Source organism: Schistocerca gregaria, chromosome 3 (genome assembly GCF_023897955.1).
Source record: "Schistocerca gregaria isolate iqSchGreg1 chromosome 3, iqSchGreg1.2, whole genome shotgun sequence".
Classification (NCBI taxonomy): Eukaryota; Metazoa; Arthropoda; class Insecta; order Orthoptera; family Acrididae; genus Schistocerca; species Schistocerca gregaria.
The window spans coordinates 877,643,392-877,662,373 of record NC_064922.1 but is presented as its reverse complement, the minus strand read 5'-3'; the positions used below and the strand labels follow the sequence as shown (position 1 = coordinate 877,662,373).

The window sequence follows — 18,982 nt, the reverse complement described above, 5'->3', positions numbered from 1 at the left end:
GAGATAGACAAATCATTTCGTATGACAGCATTTGTGTATACACTTTGTTCAAACTATTTTCTATAATCAAATTTTATACTTATGTTGAGTCCATATGACTCAACAACGTAGTAAAATTTTAAGAAAGCCGAGTAGCGGCATATGTAATTATGTAATAGGCGTATTTAAACTGTTTTAGCATGTAATTATCTGAACTGTTTCTTATTTAAATTGTTTTGTTAATTAAATTGCATTGTGTATTATTGAGAAAGAGCGGGAAACCGCGCATAGATACATTTTGAGAAAGAGCGGGAAACAGCGCGCAGTAATACATCTGTAATGGTAGCAGGGATTGTCTGCACCAAAAACCATTGTTGGCGGCGAGACCGCACTTTTGTAGCATTGAGCGTTGGAAGCGAGCAGTTGCGAGTAAGATGTGAGACGAGGCAGTCGTAGCTAGCGAGACATGAGAGGAGGTCGCTGTAAGCGAGGTATGAATTAACACTTTGAAAGAAGCGGTGTGCTCGCCAGCCACTCGCTATATGTAGCGCAATGCTAGTTTTTAAGAATTTTTGTAAAGAACTATACCCCTTGTAATTGTTTGTCAAGATCGTTCTCAGAATATAGTTAACTTCTACCAGATTAAATGCATTAAGAATTTTCTATCCCAAAATCATTCACGTAAATGCTTTACGGAATTTATTGTTATCTTAAAAGAAAAGTCTAAACTGAGCTTCAGCTTTTATCAAATCTAAATTAACTTCAACTTAAAGAATTCCAGTCACAAAGTATTATGAAACTCCACCAGCAGCTTATAATTATGTTAAAGAGAAGTAAGTATATTCATTCCACAGTTTGCTGTAGCAGTCAGATGGCGATCCAGTATAAATAATTAAAGGTAAGAATCAGTCTTAATAATTTCAGGTAACGACTGAGGGCCACGGCGACAACACATTTTATGTTTCGTCGTAATAATCAGCAGGTAGTCTTGACAGAGCAGCAGTTAAAAGATTTTAAGAGACGCAGCGTTCAGTCAGCAAGCAAACGTTCATCCAATATTAGACGGGAAGGTTTCACCATTGGATGTAGTCCGCGCAGCTCGTGACCTGCAGTAGCGTTCTCTGTTCCTGCGCACGGGCTCCCGTGTTCGATTCCCAGCGGGATCAGGAATTTTCCCTGCCTCGAGATGACTGGGTGTTGTTGTGTTCTCCTCATCATCATCATTCGTCCCCATTACGGTCGGAGGAAGGCAATGGCAAACCACCTCCCCTACGACCTTACCTAGTCAGCGGTGCGGGTCTCCCGCATCGTCCTCTACGCTCCTCGGAGTATGGGACCTCATTAGCGTATGTAATTTTCATGTTTCTTTTTGCTGCACGTATATCTTCGATGTACTGGTTGTAATACATCCTGTTTCTGGGTATGAGGGTTTAGATTTGTCGAAACCTAGCAGAAGTTTTGAATAAACGTTTGACATGCAACTGGTTCACTGTATGATTACCGTCATATCCGTAATTCTACACTTGCTGACTGCTGCCATGTTTAAGATTTTACCGAAAACAATGTAAATCTGTCAGACAGCTCAGGGCGTGGTGCTACCTACGTGGTATCTAAGTAAATGCCTGCAAAACGAAATAAAAGCTATAACTGCGTGCTATCCAGAGATGCTGTAGTATTCCGTACCTTTACAATAGCGTCTACGACCGTGAGCTGGGAGAGGTCGGCGGCAGTGGCTGGCCTGAGGTAGTTGCCTCCAGAGCCGAACACGTCGTCCAGCTGCCTCTGCGCCGCGTCCTGCCAGTCTGGGTGCAGCCCGAGCAGCGCCAGCGTGAAGCCCATGGAGGCTGCCGTCGTCTCCACGCCGGCCACGATGAGCGTGCGTATCTGACACATAAACAGGGGGCTACGGTTAGTGCCCTATGGGCTCCGTAGAACAGGCAAGGATGTCGTCGTCTGGAGGGAGTCTTTCCAGTGAACGACCTAGTTACAAATTAAAAGCTCAGTGTACTCACTGCGAGCGATCTGGTAACGCCGTGTTGTTCTACTTGTGTAGACCTGTGTGTTCAGCCCTTCCAGATGCTCAGTCAGAGTTTCAGCTCCGTACTACCATTACGTGATTTTGAGAGCGCCATTATCGGACTTGTGCTTTTGTTATGTGTTACGAAAATCGAACAGTGGTATTTAGAACAACGTCATGCTATCAAGCTTCGTGTTAAACTTGGGGTATCCGAGGGTGTGATCTTTGGAAAGGTGAAACAGGCCTGTGGAAGTACAACTGGTACAAATCACTTTTGAAGACAATAAGGATCACGGGTGACCTGTTACACACTTCCAGCGAACATCAAAATTTGAGCCGATACTTGCATATGCTAAAGGTTTGTGCCAAAATAGTGCCGAAAATCTTCACAACTGAGTAGAAGGGCACTCGTGGAAACGTGTGTGTTGCTGTCCTTGAGAGGACTGCCAATGACCATGAATGGTTCCGTCAGGTGATTACAGGTGATCAATCCTGGATTTATAAGTACGATCGCGAGACAAAGCGGCAGAGTGAGGTGTGACACACAGATACATCTCCTCAACCGGAAAAAACTCGAATGAGCAGATTAAAGAGCAAAACAATGCTGATTTGCTATTTTGACATTAGACGTGTCGTGCATAAAGAATCTGGTCGTCCAGGAAAAATAGTCAACCAAGTGTTTTAGAAAGATGTACTTTAAAGGCTCAGAAAGAAAAGTGAATTGAGTGAGATTAGATATTGCAGACAAGTGGATGTTGCATCGTGACATTGCCCCTTGACTCACGGTCACTTCTGTCACGGAATTTTTGACCTCAAAAGGAGTTCCTGCTGTTCTACTGCCTGATCTGAGTCCTTGTGACTTTTATATTTTCCCGAAACGTTTTGCAAAAAAACAGAGTAAATGATTTACATCTGTGTGATATTCTGTATAATGGAGGAGTCACAATACCCTATAACTTCGAAAAGACGCAAGAGAGAGGCAGAAAATCACACATGCAAACATCACCAAACACATTCGGGTAAACAAATGCACAAATGCAAAAAAAAATCAAATGGCTCCGAGCACTATGAGACTTAACTGCTGAGGTCATCAGTCTCCTAGAAATTAGAAGTACTTAAACCTAACTAACTTAAGGACATGACACACATCCATACCCGAGGCAGGATTCGAACCTGCGACCGTAGAGGCCGCGCGGTTCCAGACTGTAGCACCTAGAACCGCTCGGCCACATCGCCGGCTCACAAATGCACTTGAAAATAAGAATACGTTCTCGAAACGTGTTGTGCAAAGCAGCATAAAATGAGTAACTTGTACTGTTTTCATTATTTAAAACAGACATGTTTATTAATTCCCATTATAGCAAGGTAGTTCATCTTTCTCTATTTATGGACATGATGTAAGACTTCATGTTGCACTTTATTGCTATGGACCTCCTTAAGCAGGCGATCTGTAAAATCGGAGCCGGCCAGGGTGGCCGAGCGGTTCTAGGTGCTACAATCTGTAACCGCGCGACCACTACGGTCGCAGGTTCGAATCCTGCCTCGGGCATGGATCTGTGTGATATCGTTAAGTTAGTTAGGTTTAAGTAGTTCTAAGACCTAGTTGACTAATGACCTCAGAAGTTAAGTCCTATAGAGGTCAGAGCCATTTGAACCATTTTGCAAAATCGGAGTCTCCTTTCCTAAGTTTCCAACGGCTACGCTGTCACTTCAAGTGTATGCACATAGCCCTGCCAGACTGATCAATTTCAAATTTGCCACAATTGCAAACGATTTTGCATGTTACACTGTTTTCCAACGTTACCTTTGCGTAAAAAATGACCAACTCTGTTGTACCCACAAAATCATGTTTTAAAGTTCGTGGTTTTAAGCTTTCTGGCTACTTTCAGAGAGACTTTTCGTAATATGGAATTCAACATTACTTACTGCGTTCTTGAGATGGTGGACTGAGAACTATGTGAAGACGAATACGCCTGTTTTTGTTTTCTTTGTGTCATGGAGTCTACCGAGGCAGGAGGGTAGCCACTGTTTGACAATATTCGTTTGATTGTATTTAATTCAATCTGCGCCATCAATCATGGTGATGGATATCAGATGGTGTGTAATTGATTGGAAGGCAGCATGTTTGTGGTCACCGGGAGTTGGGAATTGGCAGGAATTAAAATATATGTGATGGCAGGTTTCCTATAAATTTTTAAAGTGTGTGAATCATCACTGATGTCCACAGTTAGACTTAAATAATTTATCCAGTTAACCCCAAACGCCAAAGTGAGTTTTATACTGTTGTGTTTAAGTGTTTGAGGAATGTTTAAATTTGTCTGCCAGTACCCGTTCGTAAGCACAGCACCTTATCAACACACTACACCAATATCTGACCTTGGAAGGGAGTGTGTTATTTTCCAAGAAATGTTCTTCAAAACACTCCATGAAGTTTGAGCGAGGACAGGACTGAGGGGGAATTCCGTAGCTAGACCATTCAACTGTTTGTATATCTTGCCGTTGAAATAATTCTGTGTTAGGCAATTGTTTGTAGCTAAAATTAAGTCATCTGTGACAACTGGGTTAACATCTGATTTATCAGGTGCGATTCCATATGGAACGGATTTGCTCAGCGACTGTGTTTATTTGAAGTAGAGAAAATGTGTAGCAATTAGTCGCTAGTAATCTGTCGATTGCAGACCTACAATGACGGAAAAAAATGGCAAAGACAAGAAGAAGTTGTGCGATATAAAGGAAAGTTCGTAGGCGTGTTTCTAAATCTGTAAGGTGATATCTACTCAGATTTCGTACCAGTTACATAAGAAAATTTGTGGTAAGATCTTATGGGATGAAGCTGCTGACGTAACAAAAAAATGGTTCAAATGGCTCTGACAACTATGGGAGTTACCATCTGAGGTCATCAGTCCCCTAGAACTTAGAACTACTTAACCCAACTAACCTAAGGACATCACACACATGCACGCCCGAGGCAGGATTCGAACCTGCCACCGTAGCAGTCGCGTGGTTCCGGACTGAAGCGCTGCGGTCACAACGGCCGGCTGAGGTCATCAGACCCTGAGCTTACACAATGCTTAGTCCAACTTAAACTAACTTACGCTAAGGATAACACACACACACACACACACACACACACACACACACACACACACACACGCCCGAAAGAGGAATCGAACCTCCGGCGGAGGCAGCCGCGCGAATCGTGATAGAACGCCGGAGACCGTGCGGCTACACCGCGCGGCCAGTTGAATAAGAGTGGCTTTAATAGCGCCACTACGAAGATGCAAATAAGGTTGGCTTTAAATCCACCCTGTATTGGCTGTGAGCGTTAGTTACTTATAAGACTGGACGTGTTGGTGAATTGATGTTAGTCAAGAATGTCTTTCAGGTGAAAAAGATGCCATTATCATCACCTCACTGAGTTTGAATGAGGTCGTTTAAGACAACTACGAGAAGCTGCATATTGCCTCTGCTATATTGCACAGAGACTTGGCAGGAATGTAGCCACTGTACATGATTCCTGGGGCGGTGGTCACGAGAATGTACAGTCGCGAGAAGATTGGGCTCCGGACGGCCACATGGCACTACTTAGGCCATAGTGTTCGGCGTATGACTCTGGAGCATCATACTGCATCTAAAGCAGTAATTAGAGCAGCAAAAGGCGCCCCAGTGACACAATCAACTGTTACAAATCGGTTACCTCAAGGACGGTCCAGAGCCAGAAACCCTGTAGCGTGCATTCCACTGACCCCAAACCACCACCATTGCGACTTCAGTGTTATCAAGCGAGAGTTCATTTGAGGGCAAGATGGAGATCTGTTGTGTTTCCTGATGAAACCTGGTTTTGCCTCGGTGTTGTGTGTTGGTTAGAAGGAGGCCAGCTGAGGGCCTGCACCCAGCCAGTCTGCATCCTAGACACACTGAAAACACGTGGAGTGTGGATGTGATTTCGTATGACAGAAGGAGCACTCTCGTGGTTGTCCCACGAACCCTGGCTGCAAAACTGCACGACAGTTTGGTGATTCGACTAGTTGTGCTGCAATTCATGAACAGCACTCTAAAGAGTGTTTTCCAATAGGATAACTGCACGACAGTTTGGTGATTCGACTAGTTGTGCTGCAATTCATGAACAGCACTCTAAAGAGTGTTTTCCAATAGGATAACGCTTGATCACATACCGCAGTTGTTCCTCAAAATGCTCAATAGAGCGTCGACATACTGCCTTGGCCTGCTCGATCACCAAGTCTGTCTGCAATCAAGCGTGTATGGGACATCATCGGATGACAACACCAGCGTCATCCACAAACTGCATTATCCTCCCTGTAGTGACTGACCACGTGTAATGGCCATGGAAATACATCCCACCAACTCACCTGTACAACACACAAAATGCACGTCTGCATGCTTTCATTCAACATTCTGCCGGTTACATCGGTTATTAATGTACCTGCATTTCAGATTTGCAATGACTTATCTCGTGCTTGCATTAACCTGTGATGATCTACATCTACATGCAAATCACATTTAAGTGCCTGGCAGGGGTTTCATCGAACCACCTTCGCAATTCGCTGTTATTACAATCTCGTATAGCGAGCGGAAAGAATTAACACCTATATCTTTCCGTACGAGCTCTGATTGCTCTTATTTTATCGTGGGGATCGTTCCTCCCTATGTAGGTCGGTGTCAACAAAATATTTTCGCATTCGGAGGAGAAAGTTGGTGTTTGGAATTTCGTGAGAAGATTCCGTCGCATCGAAAAAAGCCTTTCTTTTGATGATGTGCAACTCAAATCTTGTATCATTTCCGTAACACTCTCTCCCACATTTCGCGATAATACAAAACGTGCTGCCTTTCTTTAAACTTTTTCGATGTACCCCGTCAGTCCTATCTGGTAAAGATCCCACACCGCGCACCAGTATTCTAAAAGAGGACGGACAAGCGTACTGTAGGCAGTCTCCTTATTAGGTCTGTTACATTTTCTAAGTGTCCTGCCAATAAAACGCAGCCTTTGTTTAGCCTTCCCCACAACATTTTCTATGTGTTCTTTCCAGTTTAAGTTGTTCGTAACTGTAATACCTAGATTTAGTTGAATTTTAGGCTTTTAGGTTAGACTGATTTATCGTGTAACCAACGTTTACCGAGTTCCTTTTAGCACTCATGTGGATGACCTCACACTTTTCGTTATTTAGCGTCAACTTCTAAATCGTGTTGCAGTTTGTTTTGATCTTCTAATGACTTTATTAGTCGATAAACGACAGAGTCATCTGCAAACAACCTAAGACGGCTGCTCAGATTGTCTCCCAAATCGTTTATATACAGGGTGTCCCAGCTATCTTGTCCACCCAAAATGTCTCTGGAACAATATCAGATATTGGAAAACGACTTTCACCTGTTTCAATGTAGGACTGGGCTCATGAATGTACTTATTTGGAAACATTCTAAAACTAAATCATATGTGTTTTTCAAACACAAACGTATGTTTTTTTAAATGGACCTTCTATATTTTTTGTTCAGCAATCCACATCATGACAAAGCACATACACAACGGCGTTGATTGCATCGCAATACTCCCATTACATCCCGAGATATTAAGACGCGAAGTCGACGCTTGAAACACCCGACATGCGGTGCTAGCGCACGTCCTGAGGCTCAGGCGTGAACCCCATGCTGCCAGTAATCGCGATGTGATTGACATGTGTAAGCAGACCTCCATACTTATCAAGAGGTCCGAAACGAATAATACGGTCTGCTGCCATCAACTCTCATAAGCACATAATGGTTTCCCTCTTGCACGTTTTACGTATCTACGTACACAATATGAACCAGTACCGATCGGTGTACACCCGTCAGGTTGTCTTATTTATCCTGCACACCCAAAATAAGGTTTATCTAATGCGTTATATGACCCACTGTGCATGTCGCGCAGGGCCTGGCTCTACCTAGTCAAGTGTCCAACGTAGTTCCCACTACTGCCACATTTACCACTTCGCCTTATTTATGGTTTGCGACCCATGCAAACTCCTGCACTCCACCACCCTCCGAGCATCCCATTTGTTGTTGCTTTGGCGTGCAGTACACCGCTTGCCAGTGTAGTCGTGCATTAGAGTAATCTTGTGACGGCACGAAGGTAGTACACATTGTGAATAAACGTTCTGTTGTGGTACTTATACTGTACAGTATAATGTACACACATGAAGATATGGTAGAAATGCTGCTGATCTATGGAGAATTACGTTGATAGTACTGTTAGCGAACATTATGATTATTAAGTTAATATGTCTGTTTTCTGCCCTACTCTACATACCTGTACTGTACCCTGTTGTAGGTGAACGAAATGCTGTTCAGGCGGAACGACTGTACAGAAGACGATTCCCTGACAGGCCATCGCCTTCGCGCCGGATGTTTGGTCGTCTCACATCTCGTCTACGTGAAACGGGAAGCTTAAATCCAAGACCTCGACAACGTCCTAGAAAACGCACAGATGAACGTGCTGAAGTTGCTGTGCTCGCTATCATAGCTGTGAATCCTCAAATCAGCACACGCTAAATTGAACGTGAAGTTGGTGTGTCGAAATCAAGTGCACAACCTATTCTTAAACGTCATAAATTTCATCCTTACCATGTTCATTTACACCGTGAATCGTCATGGAAATGACTTCCGCAATAGGGTAACATTTTGTCGTTGGGCTCAGCAAAAACTTTTGAGTTATCCAAATTTTTTTGCACATGTTCTCTTTACCGACGAGGCATCATTCTTCAACAAAGGAATTGTCAACATGAGGAATAAGCATTATTGGTCCGCAGATAATCCAAAATGGCTCCGTCAGGTAGAGCATCAACGTCCGTGGAAAGTTAATGTTGGTGTGGGATTATTGGAGATACCATTATCGCAACTTTCTTTATAAATTGTATCCAAAATGGCAGACAATACTCCAGATTTATACGACACAATCTTCCTGTTGTTCTCTTGGACACCGTACCTCTGAACCGGAGAATGGTCATGTGGTATCAGCATGATGGATGCCCTGCACATAGCACCTTACGAGCACGACGACTTCTGAACCGTAAACTCCCTGGTAGGTGGACTGGACGAGGTGGCCCAGTTAGGTGGCCTGCCCGATCTCCGGACCTTACACCGCTGGATTATTTTCTTTGGGGAGCAGTGAAGGATGCTGTTTACCAACATGAACCAACAACACCAGAGGACATGAGGCAACGCATTATTGATGCTTGTACAGCCATCAAAGATGAAACAGTAGCACGAAGTAGGGCATCCTTCATCCGCAGAGTGACCCTATGTATGAAAGCCAATGGGCATCACTTTGAGCATGAAATGTGAACGCAATGTTTAGTATGTAGTTCTGGTATCACAGTGGAAGTTTCTACAAAGGGCCATTTTACCCAGTGATGTTAAGAAACATTTGTTTGCAACAATTTGTCATTTAACGCATTAGATAAACATAACATTGATAACTATGCGATAATAAACCTAATTAGTTAAACATGTTTACATTCATCTTCTATGTCCTACCTGAACTTCCCAAATAAAAACATTTTTACCTAAAAAACGGTAAAACTATTAGTCCACTTGCTCATTTCACTAAAACCATCAACATGAATTTTACTATTACGAGTGAATGATTAACTGTCACTTGCGCTAGAACTGTAGTAAAGTAAAGTTTTAACGTTGAACGGCATTACCTTTTTGGTAACGGATTAACGATAAACGAAGTTAACTCTGTGACTAACGTTGCGGTACACAGATATGTTACAGAACCGCATCAGCCCTAGCCTATGAGATAAATACCTGCTGGAATGTACGGCGTTAATGCAGGATGGCAGCAGACCGTATTATTCGTTTCGGACCTCTTGATAAGTACGGAAGCGTGATTACGCATGTCAATCACGTCGCGATTACGGGGAGCATGGGGTTCACGCCTGATCCTCAGGACGTACGCTAGCAGCGCATGTCGGGTGTTTCGAGCGTCAACTTCGCGTCTTAATATCTCGGGATGTGCTGGGAATACTGCGATGCAATCAACGCCATTGTGTATGTGCTTTGCCATGCTATGGACTGCTGAAGAAAAAATATAGGAGGTCCATCTAAAAAAACATAAGTTTGTGTTAAAAAACACATATGCTTTCGTTTTAGAATGTTTCCAAATATGTACATTCATGGGCCCCAGCCCTACATTGATACCGGTGAAAGTCGTTTTCCAATAGCTGTTATTGTTCCAGAGATATTTTGGGTGAACAAGATAGCTGGGACACCCTGTGGATAAGGAACAGCAAAGGGCCTATAGCACTACCGTGGGGAACGCCAGAAATCACTTCTGTTTTACTCGATGACTTTCCATCAGTTACTACGAACTGTGACCTCTCTGACAGGAAATCATAAATCCAGTCTCATAGCTGAGACGATATTCCATAAGCACGCAATTTCAGTACGAGCCGCTTGCGTGGTACAGTGTCAAAAGCCTTCCGGAAATCCAGAAATACAGAATCCATCTTAAATCCCCTGTCAATACCACTCAACAATTCATGTGAATAAAGAACTAGTTGTGTTTGACAGGAACGGTGTTTTCTAAAACCATGTTGCCTGTGTGTCAATAGATCGTTTTTTTTCGAGGTAATTCATAATGTTCGAACACAATATATGTTCTAAAATCCTGCTGAATATCGACGTTAACGATATGGCCCTGTAATTTAGTAGATTACTCCTACTACCTTTCTTGAATATTGGTGTGACCTGTGCAACTTTCCAGCCTTTGGGTTCGTATCTTTCGTCGAGTGCACGGTTGTATATGATTGTTAATTACGGATCTAATGCATCACCATACTCCGAAAGGAACCTAACTGGTGTACAGTCTGGACCAGAAGACTTGCGTTTATTAAGTGATTTAAGGTGCTTCACTACTCTGAGGATATTTACTTCAACGCTACTCATGTTGGCAGCTGTTCTCGATTCGAATTCTGGAATATTTACTTCGTCTTCTTTTGTGAACGCATTTCGGAAGGCAGTACTGTCTTCGATAGTATCTCCATTGCTATCGTGCAGAGAAGGCATTGATTCTGTCTTGCCGCTAAAATACTTCACATACGACCAGAATCTCATTGGAATTTCTGTCAGGGTTCGAGACAAAGTTTTGCTGTGGAAACTATTATAGGCATCTCGCATTAAAGTCGTGGTAAATTTCGAGCTTCTGTAAAAGGTCGCCAAACTTGGGGATTTTGCGTCTGTTTAAATTTGTCATGTTTGTTTCGTTGTTTCTGTAACAGTGTTGTAACCCGTTTAGTGTACCAAGGAGGATCAGCTCCGTCGTTTGTTAATTTATTTGGTATAAATCTCTCAACTGCTGCCGGTACTATTTCTTTGAATTTAAGCCACATCTGGTCTACACTTATATTATTAATTTGGAATGAGAGGAGACAATCTATCAGGAAGGCGTCAAGGGAATTTTTATCTGCTTTTTTGAATAGGTATGTTCCTCACTTATTTTTCGAGTACTTGGGGATTACAATATTCAATATTGCTACGACAGTCCTGTGTTCACTAATCCCTGAATCGGTTTTGATGCTCGTTATTAAGCCAGGATTATTTGTTGCTAAGAGGTCAAGTGTGTTTTCACAATCGTTTACTATTCACGTGGACTCATAAGCTAACTGCTCGAAATAATTTTCAGATAATGCGTTTAGCGCAATTTCGGATGATATTTTATGCATACCTCCGGTATTAAACATGTATTTTCGCCAACATATCGAGGGTAAATTAAAGTCACCTACAACTATTATCGTATGAGTCGGGTACGTGTTTGAAATCAAACTCAAGTTTTCTTTGAACCTTTCAGCAACTGTATCATCTAAATTGAGAGGTCGGGAAAAGGATCCAATTATTATTTTATTCCGGTTGCCAACGATGACCTCTGCCCATACTAACTCACAGGAAGTATCTACTTCAATTTCGTGACAAGTTAAACTATTTGTAACAGCAACAAACACTCCACCGCCAACCGTGTTTAGCCTATCTTTTCGGAACGCCGTTAGGTTCTTCGCAAAAATTTCGGCTGAACTTATATCCGGCTTCATCCATCTTTCAGTGCCTATAACGATTTGAGCATCAGTGCTTTCTATTAGAGCTTGGAGCTCTGGTACTTTCCCAACACAGCTACGAAAATTTACAACTGTTACACCAATAGTTCCTTTATCTACGTTATTCCTGTGTTCAGTCTGCACCGTTTGTGACGGAAGCCCTTCTTGTGTTTTCCCGAGACCCTCTAACCTAAAAAAACCTCCCAGCCCACGCCACACAGCCCCTGCTACCAGAGTAGCCGCCTCCTGTGTATAGTGGACACCTGACCTATTCAGCGGAACACGAAACCCAACCACCCTTTGGCGCAAGTCGAGAAATCTGCAGCCTACAGGGTCGCAGAACTGAGTCTCTGATTCAGACCCTCCACTCGGCTCTGTACCACAGGCCCGCAGTCGGCCCTGTCGACTATGCAGCAAATGGTCAGCTCTGCTTTCATCTTGCATGCAAGACTGGCAGCCATTACAATTTCTGTTAGCCCCTCGAAACCAGAGAGAATCTCTTCTGACCCAAAGTGACAGACATCATTGGTACCGATGTGAGCAGCCACCTGCAGTTGGCTGCACACTGTGCTCTTCATGGCATCTGGGAGGACCCTTTCCACATCTGGAATGACTCTCTCCGGTTAGCACAGGGAGTGCACATTGGTTTTCTTACCCTTCTTGTTTGCTAAGTCCCTAAGGGGCCCCATAACGCGCCTAACGTTGGAGCTCCCAACTACCAATAATCCCACCCTCTGTGAGTGCTTGGATCTTGCAGGCTGAGTGGTTCTTCTAAAACAAGATAGGCGACAGTATCTGGAACAGTGACAGTGTCAGCCACAGAGAAACTGGGGAGGCCTTACGGTGCGGTCGTTGGGAGGTCTCTCGCCGCATGCGTCGCACAGGGGCCACCTCTGTCTAGCGTGCAACAGATGAATTGGTCTTTCCATGATATGTCGACAGTGGTTTGCGTTCCGAGCTTACTAGACTGGCCCAAAGCCTGGTGGCTATCCCATGACAGCAAGTGTTCTGCAGCACATATTGAATATAAGTTAGCAAAAAGTCGTGCGGTCGTGTGGTCGTGTGGTCGAGCTATTATAGACGTTTCAGCCGGGAACCACGCGGCTGCTACAGTTGCAGGTTGTAATCCTGGCTCAGGCATGGGTGTGTGTGATGTGCTGAGGTTAGTTAGGTTTAAGTAGTTCCAAGTCTCGGGTACTGATGACCTGAGATGTTAAGTCCCATAGTGCTTAGAGCCATTTGAACCATCTGATACAACACTTTACGGAGAAAAGGCATTAGCAGGAGTAAGAAATGACTATTGAGAATATCTTCGTTCTGCTCCTGAGGTAGGCTGCTTGAAAGTCCAGTTGTCAAAATAATTTTCGTGGAGCATCAACAAGTGTATGGAGTGATTCTCAGTGGCTGGACGCCAAATATGTACGTAAGTTACAATGTATGTGATTCTCCCACATCCATTATAAACATTATGTTCCAAGTGCGCCTTGCTAGCTGCTCGCTCACTGCAGCCGATTACTAACCAAACGGGTCCAAGTTCAATTCCTGGCGAGGTCGGAGATTTTTGTCACATCTGAGGCTGCGTGTAGCGTTGTCCTTACGTTTGTGTCGTCATAATTGGTACTACACTATTGCGATGGGCGTGTGGAGGCTTTCGCAAGGTCAATAAATTGAAAGGGCAAAACAAACATTGTCTAGTGGCGAAACAAGTGCTGTATCATTGTAGAGATACAGAGGCGAGTGAGTGTACCGGCACTTACCCCACTTCACTACTGCAAGCGCCACGGCATCAAAAAGCGTATGTGCTTAGCGTGCTAAGTATTTCACCTTAATCTAAGAGTGAAATTAGAAATTAAAATAAATTTTCCAAACTTTGTCAGTGCGTACTTCAGTATGTTGATTTTGTGGTCTTCAGTCGTGAGACTGGTTTGATGCAGCTCTCCATGCTACTCTACCCTGTGCAAGCTTCTTCATCTCCCAGTACCTACTGCAGCGTACATCTTTCTGAATCTGCCGATTTTTACCCTCTACGCTGCCCTCCAGTACCAAATCGGTGATCCCTTGATGCCTCAGAACATGTCCTACCAACCGATCCCTTCTTCTAGTCAAGTTGTGCCACAAACTCCTCTTCTCTCCAATTCAATTCAATACCTCCTCATTAGTTATGTGATCTACCCATCTAATCTTCAGCATTCTTCTGTAGCACCACATTTCGAAAGATTCTATTCTCTTCTTGTCTAAATTATTTATCGTCCATGTTTCACTTCCATACATGGCTACACTCCATACAAATACTTTCAGAAACGACTTCCTGACTCTTAAATCAACACTCGATGTTAACAAATTTCTTTTCTACAGAACGCTTTCCTTGCCATTGCCAGTCTACATTTTACATCCTCTCTACTTCGACCATCATCAGTTATTTTACTCCCCAAATACCAAAGCTCCTTTACTACTTTAAGTGTCTCATTCCCTAATCTAAAACCCTCGGCAGCACCAGATTTAATTCGACTACATTCCATTATCCTCGTTTTTCTTTTGTTGATGTTCATCTTATACCCTCCTTTCAAGACACTCTCCATTCCGTTCAACTGCTCTTCCAAGTCCTTTGCTGTCTCTAACAGAATTACAGTGTCATCGGCAAACCTCAAAGTTTTTATTTCTTCTCCATGGACTTTAATACCTATTCCGAATATTTCTTTTGTTTCCTTTACTGCTTGCTCATTATACAGATTAAATAACATCGGGGACAGGCTACAACCCTGTCTCGCTTCGCAACCACTACTTCCCTTACATGTCCTTCAACTCTTATAACTACCATCTGCTTTCTGTACAAATTGCAAATAGCGCTTCGGTCCCTGTACTTTACCCCTGCCACCTTCAGAATTTGAAAGAGAGTATTCCACTCAACATTGTTAAAAGCTTTCTCTAAGTCTATAAATGCTAGAAATGTAGGTTTGCCTTTCCTTAATATTTCTTCTAAGATATGTCGTAGGGTCAGTATTGCCTCACGTGTTCCAACATTTCTACGGAATCCAAACTGATCTTCCCCGAGGTCGGCTCCTACCAGTTTTTCCATTCGTCTGTAAAGAATTCGCGTTGGTATTCTGCAACTGTGACTTATTAAACTGATAGTTCGGTTATTTTCACATCTGTCAACACCTGTTTTCTTTGAGATTGAAATTATTATAATCTTCTTGAAGTCTGAGGATATTTCGCCTGTCTCAAACATCTTGCTCACCAGATGGTAGAGTTTTGTCGGGACTGGCTCTCCCAAGGCTGTCAGTAGTCCCAATAGAATGTTGTCTACTCCCGGGGCCTTGTTTCGACTTAGGTCTTTCAGTGCTCTGTCGAACTCTTCATGGAGTATCATATCCCCCATTTCATCTTCAAATACCTCCTCTTCCATTTCCATAATATTGTCCTCAAGAACATCACCCCTGTATAGACCCTCTATATACTCCTTCCACCTTTCTGCTTTCCCTTCTTTGCTTAGAACTGGGTTTCCATCTGAGCTCTTGATGTTCATACAAGTGGTTCTCTTTTCCTCAAAGATCTCTTTAGTTTTCCTGTAGGCAGTATCTATCTTAGCCCTCGTGAGATAAGTCTCTACATCCTTACATTTGTCTTCTAGCCATCCCTGCTTAGCCATTTTGCACTTCCTGTCGATCTCATTTTTGAGACGTTTGTATTCCTTTTTGCCTGCTTCATTTGCTGCATTTTTGTATTTTCTCCTTTCATCAATTAAATTCAATATCTCTACTGTTACCCAACGATTTCTACTAGCCCTCGTCTTTTTACCTACTTGATCCTCGCTGCCTTAACTATTTCATTCCTCAAAGCTACTCATTCTTCTTCTACTGTATTTCTTTCCCCCATTCCTGTCAATTGTTCCCTTATGCTCTCCCTGAAACTCTGTACCACCTCTGGTTTAGTCAGTTTATCCAGGTCCCATATCCTTAAATTCCCACCTTTTTGCAGTTTCGTCAGTTTTAATCTGCATTTCATGACCAATAGATTGTGGTCAGAGCCCACACCTGCCCCTGGAAATGTCTTACAATTTAAAATCTGGTTCCTAAATCTCTGTCTTACCATTATATAATCTATCTGAAACCTTTTAGTATCTCCAGGGTTCTTTCATGTATACAGCCTTCTTTTATGATTTTTGAACCAAGTGTTAGCTATGATTAAGTTATGCTCTGTGCAGAATTCTACCAGGCGGCTTCCTCTTTCATTTCTTAGCCCCAATCCATATTGACCTACTACGTTTCCTTCTCTTCCTTTTCCTACTATCGAATTCGAGTCACCCATGACTATTAAATTTTTGTCTCTCTTCACTACCTGAATAATCTGTAGAGCTAGTTGGCATATAAACTTGTACTACTGTAGTAAGCGTGGGCTTCGTGTCTATCTTGGCCACAATAATGCATTAACTATGCTGTTTGTAGCAGCTTACCTGCACTCCTATTTTTTATTCATTATTAAACCTACTCCTGCATTACCTCTATCTGATTTTGTATTTATAACCGTGTATTCACTTGACCAGAAGTCTTGTTCCTCCTGCCACCGAACTTCACTAATTCCCACTATATATAACTTTAACCTATCCATTTCCCTTTTTAAATTTTCTAACCTACCTGCGCGATTAAGGGATCTGACATTCCACGCTCCGATCCGTAGAACGCCAGTTTTCTTTCTCTTGATAATGACGTCCTCTTGAGTAGTCCCCGCCCGGAGATCCGAATGGGGGACTGTTTCACCTCCGGAATATTTTACCCAAGAGGACGCCATCATCATTCAATCATACAGTAAAGCTGCATGCCCCCGGGAAAAATTACGGCTGTAGTTTCCCCTTGCTTTCAGCCGTTCGCAGTACTACAACAGCAAGGCCGTTTTGGTTAGTGTTACAGGGCCAGATCAGTCAATCATCTAGGCTGTTTCCCCTGAAACTATTGAAAAGGCTGCTGCCCCTCTTCAGGAACCACACGTTTGTCTGGCCTCTCAACAGATACCCCTCCGTTGTGGTTGCAGCTACGGTACGGCTATCTGTATCGTATATTCAGTATATTAATATTCAGTATATTAATGCTAAAATTGACACAGAACGATCTAATGAATATGTCTCCCGAAAGATATTATTTTAAGAAGGAAAAATAGTGCCGCTAAATAATGAAGCCAGAAAGCTAGAAATTGTCCAAACATGTGCCAATGTACGTTGCAATCAAACGTTACAGTTCTGAACTTGATCAGTGCAAAATTTTGGTCAATATTTTGGTCGACGTTTTTACAAGAAATTGAAGATACTCAGAAAGGTAAAAATTCGTATCAAGCCTCAGTTTGATCTAAAGATATTGACTAAAACTTTTTCAATAACTAAAAAAAAAATGGTTCAAATGGCTCTGAGCACTAAGGGACTTAACATCTGTGGTCATCAGTCCCCTAGAACTTAGAACTACTTAAACCTAACTAACCTAAGGACATCACACACATCCATGCCAGAGGCAGGATTCGAACCTGAGACCATAGCAGCAGCGCGGTTCAGGACTGAAGCGCCTAGAACCGCTCGGCCACAAAAAGCCGGCTCGTAAAGGTCACTTCTGAACTGTTAATAGTGCTGTTTCCGATGGGAACGTTAGTATTACTATCGGGAATATTATCATATTTTGTGCGTGCGAACTTTAAGTGAATATATCAATCAGTTACAAACCAAAACTTTTAAATATAGTCATAGTTCCTGATCCCAATGAGTTAATAGTAAGCAGCAACATTTTCTTTCAGTGAATATGAGGAGTCAATGGAAATTATGGTTACTGTATCGCTTTGTGACTGATAGTAAAAATAATTTTCAGGTTCTTGTAAATAGAGAAGATAATTTATCTGGCGTCGCGCTTACGGTGCATCGGCGGGCAAACTGGACTGTGAAAGTGACTGCTACAAAATAGGTGACTCGGTAGGCACTAACAGGATACCGAAGTGAAATAACCTGAAACCTGTGCGAGGAAAGTGCTAAGATTTGCTTGCGAGTGTGGAAACTGAAGCGTAAATGTCAACCACAGTGACCCTGAATGTAACTGAAGGAGGAAAGAAGACGACACTAGATTGCGGCAGTCATCGACGCTGAGGTTACAAGATGAAAGAGCGTCATCACGGAACCACATGGACCAACAGGTTCCCTGCAAGCTACTGCCTGCTCTCACCGGTGCCCCTCCCACTACTACAGGCAATGAAAGTGAACTCAGTATTTCTGACATACAGCCAGGTTAGAAAACGCTAGAAACTCCGTTGAAATGCCAAATGGCATGACAGAGGCATCAGATTCTATGCAATTACTGTTTTCTAAATTGAATTGCATCATAAATAACTGAACAATAAGGTGGAATCAAACAGTAAACAGTTAAACAGTAGGATTGAGTCTATTAGTAAAGAACGTAATGACAGTATTAAAGTACTAAAGGATGAAATGACCTCAAAACGGAATAGCTTAAATTATAAAATTGATGCTAACCACCATGATCTGCAAGTCAAAGTAGGGCAACAGCTATGTAAATTGCGTAGTTTGTTAAAAACCGAAATTAGTGAAGTTTGCAAGGATTTCAAAGATATACATGATGTTGTGGAAGAGAGGTTGTCACAAACAATAGGCAATGACTCCTAACTTTAATCTAATTGATTTGAGGAAGTAAATAATAAAGTAAATTCTTGTGAAAGGATATTAATCTTATTTTACTTTTATTTACACTTCACGTTCTGTAGGACCAAATTGAGGAGCAAATCTCCCAGGTCATGGAACATGTTAGCACATGAAATTACAACAAAAGTAATAACAGATAAAAATAAAATGTTTATGAATCCGAAAAAAGTCAGTCCATAAGTTTAAGTAATGCAGTCAACAGTCCAACAAGAA

At 42.6% G+C, this 18,982-nt stretch overlaps 1 protein-coding gene across 1 annotated transcript in view; it reads right to left on the bottom strand.

Moving 5' to 3' along the window:
- LOC126355648 (cytochrome P450 4g15-like) overlaps positions 1-18,982 on the bottom strand; it is a 154,517-nt gene that overhangs the window by 20,674 nt on the left and 114,861 nt on the right. The window contains exon 5 of the mRNA XM_050006013.1: positions 1,663-1,863. Within this exon, the coding sequence (XP_049861970.1) occupies positions 1,663-1,863 (201 nt within the window). The remainder of the gene's footprint in view (positions 1-1,662; positions 1,864-18,982) is intronic.